The 11,588-nt window shown below is 46.6% G+C and overlaps 1 protein-coding gene across 1 annotated transcript; it reads right to left on the bottom strand.

The window, feature by feature from the left end:
* Window positions 1–9,406: 9,406 nt before the first annotated feature.
* Window positions 9,407–11,102, bottom strand: LOC101773013 (serine/threonine-protein kinase UCN). Its single transcript, XM_004973797.3, has one exon. It carries the CDS (start codon window positions 10,972–10,974, stop codon window positions 9,679–9,681), a length of 1,296 nt encoding a protein of 431 aa, XP_004973854.1. The 5' UTR covers window positions 10,975–11,102; the 3' UTR covers window positions 9,407–9,678.
* Between the last annotated feature and the right edge of the window lie 486 nt (window positions 11,103–11,588).

Genomic DNA, 11,588 nt, shown 5'->3' with positions numbered 1-11,588 from the left:
GGTTGATCCTGTAAATATATAATATAGTTAATTTTTCTCTCAAACTTTGACCCCAATATTTATTGATAAGTTAGTTAAATAAAGATGAGTACCACTACATCTATCAAAAAAAAATTATATTTAAACTTTACATTTATCTATTTGCACAAATATTTGTAAAAAAATGAAGAGTTAAATGAATTAATTGGTACATATATTTAAAATGGAGGTGCTACTAGAAAAAAAGAAATGATATCACAACTAGTCATGGAAGAAAAGGCAAAGAGGAAAAGAACTTAATTGGAGCAAGGTGAAGGGACTGCAGCAAAGGAAATACCATACCAACTTAGCAAGTCTAAGGGCATGTTTGGATGTAGGTGCTAATAAGTGAAAGTGCTAAAGTTTAGCCTATCTTAAAAAGATGTAAAAGCATTACTAAAAGAGGAGGAGAGAAAGATGGAGGTATGGAGATGAGGGACAAAAGTGGTATGTCATATACTTTAGCTCTATCCATTAGCCATGTATTCAAATAGGAGTGCTAATGCATGGGTGGAAGGGCTAACTTTAGTTAAGCTAATTTTAGCATTTGTTAAAATTTAGCAATAGCTCATCCAAACATGCTCTCGTACGGTATCTGATAAGAGATAAGTTTCAAGTTCTCAAGATGACGTAGGCTGCCACCACTAGTGGTCTACTGCTATCTAACAAGTGTGAGAGATTTAGTGTATACAGAACTAGCTGGCTAGTGGTGGCTCTCGTGTTAGAGCCATCAGTACCGGATATCTAACATCGTGTAGCAATGATAAACCACTTTTCTATCTATTGTCTTGGTACAATAACTAATTAGCCAAGAGTTTTTTGGATGGTTACTACTCCCCAAAATTGGAGCATACAGAAAGCTCATCTACTGTCCTAAATACTATCCTCTTGATTCAATATACAAATTCCTCTTGATTCAAATTGATTCGCTGTGTTGCAACAAGTCGGCTAGAAGTGGGTGAATATTATAGTGATTTCTAATGTGGTCAATAATTCTATTTTGGTGGGTGAATATTATAGTGATTTATAATATGATCAATAATTCTATTTTTTCCACCTAAGGTGCCTCTCTTCTGACAAAGCCAAGTTCACGTACTCATAATTGTAGCTAAAATACTAGTTAGCTACTGAACCTAGGATTTTAGATTTGGCCTAAGCCAAACTATTCTAAATTTGACTAAATTCATATAATAAAAGAATGATAATATTTACAATATTAAATTAGCATCGTTATATCCACTATGCAATATATAAATTAGCATCGTTATATCCACTATGCAATATATACTTTAATAGTTTCCGTCTTTGATATGGTAGATATTAATGTTGTTATTATCTAATTTGGTCAAACTTGTAATAATTCAATTTAGTATAAACAAAAATCCCTTGTGGACGGAAATGTTTTGGGACAAAGGGGAACCGAGAGAGTGAAAGAATCGTCGAAAAGCCAATCCTAATTCTCAATTTCCTTGTTTTCGCACTGCTGCCACTTAGTTGTTGCCGTATTTCCTGCTACCAATAGCGCTGCATGTTCATGCGCAACGCTCGATAGGTTTTTTTTTTAACGAACAACAGTGCGTTTCTATAGATAGTAGAAAAAAAATACAAGGTTACGTCTATAGGAGGCTATAACCAGGCAATAAAAAAGAAAAAACATGAGAACAACACCGACAAGTTGAATTGGGCATCAACACGTGCCGAACTCAACTCAACTCAAACAACTCAGGCCGGTTGGATTGGGACATTGACGTAAGCCACGCAACTCATCTCGACGAGACAACTCTACCCGGTCAGATTGGGACACCGACACGGACCTCAATAAGGACTCCACCTGGTCGGACTGGAACATCGACACGAAACCGAAGTCTTGCCGCGGCGCCTATCAACCTTCTCCCGCTCATGTAGTCGTCGTAACCTCAAGGCCTGGCCTCGCATCAATACGGAATCGAGAGAAACAGACTGCACCGCACCAAGAAGGTCACGCCATGCGGGGCCCATCGCCGTAGTGCCGCTGCAACACTGCACTTCATCCGACATAGTGAAACTACCAGATCTGGACCTCTCACTGGCTGCCTTGCAGTTACCACCGCGATAGCACAAACGCGCGAGGGCCTCGCTACACCCATCGTTGGACTCCACCTCTCATCGCCTCGAAGAAGACACCGCACGCGGGGCCCCCGCCACGTCCGCCACAGTACTCCATGTCGCGGATTTGTTTCTTATGTTGCCATCAGAATGATGAGCAGTGTTGGCCCGTTTCCCAAGATCACCATCGAACAGCTGAACCACAGCCGCAGGTCAACATCATCTCGTTGCTTCATCCGCGCACGTAGTCTCCGCCGCTATGCCAGCATGCCAAAGAAGTCGCTTGCGCCATCTTCCGACGATGTACCGCACCGGAGTCGCCGAGCAAGGCAGAGCAACCTGCTGCAATCCACTACAAGCCTAGTCGTCCCACGATGTCAATTGCTGCAAGCACCGTCCTCCAACGTAGTTCGCTGCACTGACAGCTGCCAAGCAGCACCAGCCACCGCGGTCCGCTGCAAGCAGTCAAAACCGACACCCATGCGACAATCCCTGGCCACCACCATAACTGCGATCGCCTCCACGTGAGTTCGGCGACCCCCTTCAAGCTCGCCATCCTGCACCAAGCCGCCTCCACCACCGGCTGCAGCCTCCCATGACCACTGCGTCATCAGCAATGCCATGCCCAAGATGGGTCTCTAGAGATGATGCCTCCACGGAGGTGATGACGCCAATGGCACCGCCATCGCTCGTCCAGAGTCTGGACAGGGTTTTAACCTAGAGAACCCCGTGCAATAGGGATGGGGCTCCAAGATGACACCCCCAACGGGAAGAATGACGCTCTCGGGCGCCATCGCCATCGGCAGGATCACCGACAAAGGCTTTCGCTCGAAGAATCCCATCCCTAGCTATACGCTCACAGCCCGGCATTCCTAGGACCGCAGCCACAGAAGCCCTCCCGGGGGTAGCGCCGCCTCCGTGCCTCCTCGTGCCGCCGTGCGGCCATCTCGCTTCACGCTGACTCCTCCCAGCTGCATCTACGCCGCGCACCCTCGCGCCCAGTAGCCCGCACATGTCGCCATGCTGCCGCTCGCGCGCCTCCGTTGCCCGCACTGTCCTCCACAAGCCATCATCGTCGTGCCACTGCTCGCCTCCGCCGCACCTCCGTCGGGCCACCGTTGGTGCCCTCCACGCTCTGCCCGCAACACGCCACTTCCGTTGCCATGCAGTCATTCTCCTCATGCCACGCCCTACGTCGCCCCGCGCATAGCCTGTGTGCAACGCCTCCTCCGAGCCGGCACCACCTCCTCACTACTGTCCTCCACGGGCACCGCGGCTGCTGTCAGGCCGCCACGCCTCCTCCACCACCGGGCCCGCTCACCTCCTTAGGCGCTTCCTGGCGCCTCGCAGCGAGGCCGTGCCTGCCGTGGGTGACCCATGGACCCACGCCATGCTCGCCGCCACCGCCACGCGCACGAGGATGCCAGATCTAGGCAGGGGGGCCTAGATGAGGCCATGGAGGCCCCAAAACCACCGTCGCCTCAGCAGTAGCCGGCTGCCTCCCGCCGCACGACCCACCTCCCTTATGCGAGACGACGTGAGAAAACTCTCCCCCCCCCGGCCGCTGCCGTCCTTGCCGTCGCACGAGCTTCCACCCAAGAGCTCTGGCGGCAGCGAGGCAGGAGAGGGCGAGGAGCGAGGTTGGCAGCGCTAGGGTTTGCGAGCCACCCATGTTGCCCCGGGCTGGAGCAACATGCTCAATAGGTTATTTTCGGCCATAGCTTACTGTAAGTAGAACATAGCTATCTGTCCTGATGGGATCGATCGATGGATGGATGGACAAGAAGAACACACATTCATTCGCAAAATGAGGCTGCAATAGTAACACATCCATACACACGGCTTGTTATTTTATACTCCCTCCGTCCCAAATTACAATTCGTTTTGACTTTTCTAGATCTATAATTTTTACTATGTATCTAGAAATAATACATATTTAGGTGCATAACAAAAACTATATACCTGGAAAAACCAAAACGAATTGTAATCTGAGATGGGGCGAGCGGTAGTCATTCAGCGAGAATACGCCAGCGATGAAGGAATGTTGTGAGATTCTCGGCTACACGCTACACATATGTTGGTTTACGTGTGCGCGTTGCTGCACTGAGACGTGCGCGTCATTAGAGTTTGATCGAGCTAGGGACACGGTATGCTTGGATCTGATCGTATTACAGTGCTAGTCAGCTGCTCCATTCGTAAATTCATCTTGAAACGTATAAGGATTTTTGTAAATTTTTCCCAAGTCAAACTATTTTAAGTTTTCAAACTTAAAAAAAGAATAATAATATTTATACGATATCAAAGGAACTTATAAACATAACTATATCTATTATTCAAAAAATATATTTTGATAGTTTATTTATTTGGTGGTGGTAGATATTAATACTTGATATCAAATACAAGCATAACTGGAACTATTATGAAATATGTTTTGATAGTTTATTTTTTAAAAATAGTAGGACATTAATACTCTTCTTTATAAACTTAGTCAGATTTAAAATAATTTGACTTATAATGAACTCACAAGATCTCTCATATTTGACCTAAGGAGGTGTTTGGGAGACAAGGGCTAAACTTTAGCCCTGTCACATCGAATGTTCGGATGCTAATTAGGAGGACTAAATATGAGCTAATTATAAAACTAATAGCAGAACCCCTAGGCTAAATCACGAGATGAATCTATTGAGCCTAATTAATCCATCATTAGCGAATGGTTACTGTAGCACCACATTGTCAAATTATGAACTAATTAGGCTTAATAGATTCGTCTCGCGATTTAGCCTAGGGGTTGTGTAATTAGTTTTGTAATTAGTCTAGGTTTAATACTCCTAATTAGTGTCCAAACATTCGATGTGACGGGAGCTAAAATTTAGCCCCCTCCTCCCAAACACCCCCTTAAGGATCAAGAGACTACTAGCAGTAGCTGGATGAGGGAATACTAGCAAGGTACTAGCTCAAGTTACATGACCAATCAACAGCTGCTGGATTGGCTACAAGTTATAGGGACAAAGCAACTCATGATGCGATCCATCCATGCACGAAACTTGTACTACCATCTCTTGCCTGTAAGTACTTGATGCATGCTACGCTAGCTAGGGTACTGAAACTCTCACATGCAGGGGTTACGCTAAGCTGGCAGAATGGATGAATCCATGCTCGACGCTACCATTTGGAGGCTACTAGGTAATGGCCCGTGCTTTGCTACGGGCACGGCACACCAAATTTGAACGAAACAATAGCTACAAAGAAACTTTATTATCAAGTAAAGGTTGATACGAACGCAAAACCAAGATGTTGACCAATAAACCTAAAATTGGGTCAAGCAAAACACACACGGTCCAACTCCAAGATAATTGTCACCATGCCTTGAATTAATCCCTGGTTGTGTATTAATCTTTTAAGCTAAAGCCTCATTAATCTTCAATGCATAGGCATTCTCCACGTACATAGCGGTAACTTTCTGTAAATCAGCAAGTAGAATCAGAAACTGACAAATATATAAATTACAGGAGCCACAAATTTCTAAAATAGTAATCCATAGTATGAAATACAATGAGGTCTTAGTAGGAGCCAGAATCATGCAATTGTAAGCAGGCGAAAAAGAGCAAGAGCCATGTCTATTGGTAAAACGACCTTGAATCCAAACCTACCCTGTTTCTTGCACAAGTGTACCCAGGAAACTCTCTGACAACAGTCAGCGCTCAGCTTGTGCTCCTTTCTCGTTGAGGAATTCCAACTAAGGGATTAGAAGCTTTGCTTGCAGTCATGATGTAATCAAGCATATATCCTCCAGAATTGTATGGTAGACATGCACAACCAGCAGCTCAGTACAAAGCGAGTAGTTCTACGATTCTGAATATAAATTAATATCTTAAGACTGTAACAAAAGCAACAATTCTGAACCAAGATATATTTTTTTCATGGTGCCTCCAAGTTCAGTTAAAAATTAAATGAAGCAATTCAGTGGAGGAGAAAAATAAGGTACAGTTGTACCGTAGGCCAACAGAAGGGGCATTGAGGGATCCAGGAATTGTTAGGCAAGGAGCACCAAACCAATTTAGATTCACCCACTAATATCTATCCAATGTTTGTGCGAGATTCAGCCATCTTGTGAAATAGCAAGGAGAGAAACCGAACTTAAAAAAAATAGAGAAATTGAGATACCACTCTTTACATATAGAGTGGAGGAAACAACATAAATAAAGAAACCCATCAAAGAAGCTCTCAATCTCTGGGGCACCATTAATATACCACTTGCAAGCTGAACATCTCTTTGCATGTTTTCATCTGTGTTTTAACAGTGAATGGACAGTTAACAAAAACCAGGAAATGCACTCTTTTTTTTAGAGAACAGGAGTGGCAAGCCCCTACTGAATATATATTAAAAGGAAACCCAACAAAAGTCCAGAATACAACAACGAAGAATACAACGAAGAAGGAAAAGAAAGCAAGCAAGACTAAAGCTAAGAAAGCAGCAAGAAGGAAAGGAGGGGAGTTACAAAGACTGCAACCAAACATTCATAGCAGGAACGAGGGCCGGGCGAGCTCTAGGAGAACTCAGACATGAATTTCCTTTTACACGATTGAACCGCAATCAGTACCATTAAACATCCAATCATTTCTGGTTGTCCAAATGCTCCAAGTCATTAGGATTATGATTTCCATGAAGAACAGTACTGCAAGCTTTTCCTTGATTAGCTTGAAGATTTGTAGAATCGGCCTGGTGGTGATTACTGACACTCCAATCGAATTCCAACATGCTTTGGCAAAATTACAGCGTAGGAAGAGATGTGCCACCGTCTCTAATTTCTATAGAATGTATAAATCACAAGTATAGGAATCGAGGTCCATGTGCTTCCTTCTGAGAAGATCTCTTGTAGTTAGACGATCCTTGAGCAATAACAAAAAAAACCTTGTGTTTCATCTGCCATTTTGATTTCCAAATCCAATGATACGCTGGGTGAATATTCCTTTGTCCAAGGCTTTCTACATTTTGGATGTTGAGAACATGGCATTGCCCATCCACAACAGGAAACGTACTCTTATAACTCTTACCAAATGTAGGATTAGAAACTAATAATCGTTATAGCTGTTAATCAAATGTAGGATTAGAAACTAATAATCGTTGAACGCGTGCACCATGCTGAGTTCCTGGATATAGGACTCGCAAAGAAAACTGTAATGCCTAAAAAAATCAATTGGTTTGTGCAGATCTAAGAAATATCTTAGTTAATTCTTGGACTCATGACTCATGCGATCCATCCATGCACGAAACTTGTACTACCATCTCCTGCCTGTAAGTACTTGGTGCATGCTATGCTAGCTAGGGTACTGAAACTCTCACATGCAGGGGTTACGCTAAGCTAGCAGAATGGATGAATGAATGAATCCATGCTCAACGCTACCATTTGGAGGCTATACGGCACTGTTGCAAGATCTAGAAAGATCTCAAGATCGAGAAGTCGATTTAGGTGCATCCGGTCCATCAGGATTCGTGCCAGGTTCTTAATTTCAGTGAAATTTTGTTGAAATTTCACGAATTTCGATGGTGACTGAAAAATACCGAAATTTACTATTACACTTATGCATATGGTTTATTGTAAAAATCGTACTTTAAACTCAATTGTCTATTGTTTGTGTTGCATATTCCTCAATGTAATAGTTTCACAGTCATAAATCTTACAAATCATTTATTTAGATCCAAAAAAGTTCAAAAATCTTATAATTTGATCAAGACTCTAAAAAAATCAACAAAATTTCACAGAAATTTTGCAAATTTCGGTAAGTTCGTCTGTGACCGAAAAAAAACCGAAACCGAAATTGTAAACCCTATGTATATATGGACGTCCACTACATACCCATTGATGCAAGTCGCTGATTCCACTATATATGAAAAAGGGCCTAAAGCTGAATTAGTTAAAACAAAACAATGCATCTCTGATGATAACCTCAAGTGAAAAGTTATCTGATCATTTTCGTCACCACTACTACAAACGTCATCAACCAAAGAAGCAGAAAGATTCGGTGTACGTAGAGAACTAGTGGCGTGCCTTGAACCATCACTACCACCCGGTTTCCTCTGTCCTCGTGACAAGCCATTTCTCTGATCTTGGTAGGATTACCGAATTAACAAGCCAAGAGCTTTTTGGAAGGTTACCAGTCCCCAAATTCGCGCACAAAGCAAGGGTCCAATGTCTCCTAATCCTTGAACATACTCCACGAACTTCTCTTAAATCAAACGCACTAAATACTAACTACTTCATTACATAGAGAACGGTAGTCAGAAGCAACATGTATAAAGCAGTTTTAAATTTGTGTGGTAATGTTGCAAAACTAAGCGATCGCTGAATGAGATCAAAAAGGGATTAGAAGATCAGGAATGCATGAGAGAGCCCACCCAACAAACTTTTGGTCAAATTCAACACTGCCTTTAGGGCAACTAACAAGATGTGTAATGGCACACAGCCTCACACGTAGACCACCACCAATTGATTATGGATAATACAATAGCATTATGGTGTCCCAATGCTGCAAAATAATTGCTAATTAGTACTACAATGTTGTACTAATCGATTTGAGATTAGGTGTAATCATAATGTTTTCTGAAGTCAGATACTTGTATATACTCCCTTCATTCCAAATTGTAGGTCGTTTTGACTTTTCTAGATTCATAGATATTATTATGTATCTAGACATACATTATATCTAAGTGCATAGGAAAAATTATGCATTCTAGCTAAACGACCTGCAATTTGGAATGGAAGGAATATATAATAAAGAGCTTAAATAGAACCGTGTCAGTCCATAAACATGGATCGTTCACCCGTGCACAGAGTGTCAGAGATTCTGAATTTGTAACAGGTTCCAGGAATATTTTAGACGAGGAATTTCAGATTAAATTCGGATGCCATGCGTACGTGTCCATTGAAAATTCTCCGGCGCCGTGGGAGGGACAGAGGGCGTTTGACATGGCTTGTCTCAACAACCAACAGCTCGGAACAACGCAGCATCTGTACGAATCCGATGGGCGTGTTTAATAGGCAACGGCCACGGCGAGTCAACAATCATTGAGAGCCAGATTAAGCTAGCTACTGTAGTAACTAAGCCATAGTAACTCTGTCATGCATGCAGCATGCTGGCCTGTGCTAATTTCTGGTTTCTGCATCCGTTCATTTCTGCCATACTCTGTTTCAGATGAATCGTTTCTTGAACAGAAACGTTGGTGTTCTTGCAAAAGGCCAGGAAAGAATCCCCTTGTGAATTCATCATGGGGACGTAATGAACGTTCAAGCAATCAGTAAAATGCTCCCAAGTCACGTTACCTTTTCTTCGGTAATCAGTTCATCGCTTGCAAGGCAAGCGAAAAGTTACACGAAGAAACGACTCGACCTCGACCACAAAATGTTTGCGCAACTCCACCAACTCTACGTCGAATTTACATCCAAGGCCATCCTCCGTGTATGTACAGCAGGCACCCTCGATCCGTCAGTTACAATATGGTACTCTACCGAGGTCCAAAGCGTAAAAACAACTAAAGTCTGCGGTGGCACACGAGCGACGTTCGTCGTCGGGAGATCAGAACTCCGACGAGAAGTCCGACGAGGCCTCCGACGTGGCCTTGGGAGGCGGTGGCTGATGGAGGTTCCTGAAGTGATCCCTCACGTCGAACCCCTCGCCGGCCACGAGATCCTCGTCGGCCGGTGGCGGGATGTAGGGCGGCCGGGACACCTCCGTGAGCATGTCCCACGCCACGCCGGCGAAGAACGGGTGCTCGCGGACCTCGTCGGCGCCGCCGGCGTACCCGAGCCTCCTCCTCGGGTCCCGATCGAGCAGGCGCGAGATGAGGTCGGTGAGCTCCGGCATCCGCCGCCGGCTGTCCCCCGGGAACTCGAGCTCCTTGTGCAGCACGTTCCGGAACGTCTCCTTCCGGTTCTGGCCCTTGAACGGCGTCCGGCCGAACGCCATCTCGTGCACGAGCACGCCAACGGCCCACCAGTCGACGGCGAACCCGTGGCCCTCGCCGCGCACCATCTCCGGCGCCACGTACTCCTCCGTGCCGACGAAGGAGTAGGACTTGCCCCACGCGCCGGCCTCGCCGGAGCAGCCGAAGCTCCCGGGCTTCCGGCTAACCGGAGACACCCGCGCCGACTTGGTCTTCTTGGTCATCCCGGCCCCGTCGCTCCCCATCAGGAACCGGATCAAGCTCTGGAACTGCTGGCGCGGCGACGGCGCCGCGGACCAGGGCTGAGGGGGCCTGGACTTGGCCTGGCCACCGACGCCGACGACGGAGTCGCTTCGCGCGGCGACGCGCGTCCGGCGGTTGTGGTGGGCGCGGTACGCCGGCGGCGGGGGCGGCGGCGGCGAAGAGGACGCGGACGTGGGCCGGTGGTGGAGGAGGCGGGAGAGGTCGAAGTCGGTGAGGACGACGTGGCCGTCGGCGCGGAGGAGCACGTTCTCGGGCTTGAGGTCGCGGTACACGACGCCAGCGGCGTGGAGCTCGGCGATTGCGGAGACGATCTCGGCGACGTAGAAGCGTATGGCGGCGGGGGAGAAGACGCGGTCGGGGAGCGAGTAGCGGAGCTCGTTGAGGTCGCCACCAGGGCAGTAGGGGACGGCCCAGGCGAGGAGGTCGTCCGTCTCGGTGAAGCCGAGGAGGGACGGGAGGTGCGGGTGCGCGAGGCGGGAGAGCACGCTCATCTCCCACCGTGCGCGGCGGTCGGCGTCGGGCTTGGCGGAGCGCTTGTCGAAGGCCTTGAGGGCGTAGCGGTCGGGGCGCGAGGCCGAGGGTCCGTCGGCGACGAGGAACACGGTGCCCATGGCGCCGCGGCCGAGGACGCGCAGCGCGCGCGCCCGGTCGAGGTCGATGTCCATGGCTGCTTGCCGGCACGGGCGCGCGGGGTAGCCGTGGGTTCTCACGGCGTGCGCGCCCGGTGCGTGTTGGGGGCAGGCTCGGCTGGGCTAAGAATAGCGAGCGGGAGCAACCGCGCAAGCGCACTGGAGGCCAGCGCCAACTAATGGAGAGGCGAGGAGGGTTTGGAGGGGGAGATATAGGAGGTGGAGGAACACTGACAGCGCCCGTCTCCTTTTAATTTGTCTTCTTTTGCGTCCCTGAAAAATGATCTCTTTTTTTGGGTTGTCTATTACACAGTCAGCCATTTTGAGACCATCTCTAGCTAAGAAACTGTATTCATTGAATTGATATTAACATAATTACCATAACCGTCTCATACGAGACGCTGGGTACATCACCTACCAAGAAAGAACAAACCTACTGTTACCAACTAGAGACTCCTTTTGAAGCCTTCAGTTGAAGCTACCTAGGATCCTATATGAACGCTCTAAGAAAAAGAGAAATCCTAGAAATTCTCAAAAAAAAGCAAAATATTTAGCCACGGTAGACTCAAATCATCATAGCCATTGGATCTATTATATTTTCTAAAAAATTATCCACCTATGCCATTATGAAAATTGCCTAAAATAACCCC

The sequence above is a fragment of the Setaria italica genome, chromosome VI (genome assembly GCF_000263155.2).
Source record: "Setaria italica strain Yugu1 chromosome VI, Setaria_italica_v2.0, whole genome shotgun sequence".
NCBI classification, from domain to species: Eukaryota; Viridiplantae; Streptophyta; class Magnoliopsida; order Poales; family Poaceae; genus Setaria; species Setaria italica.
This window is presented reverse-complemented; position numbering and strand designations above follow the sequence as displayed.

What these genes read in the sequence shown, in the direction of transcription:
- LOC101773013 (XM_004973797.3), bottom strand. Translation starts at nt 10,974, where the DNA reads ATGGACATCGACCTCGACCGGGCGCGCGCGCTGCGCGTCCTCGGCCGC.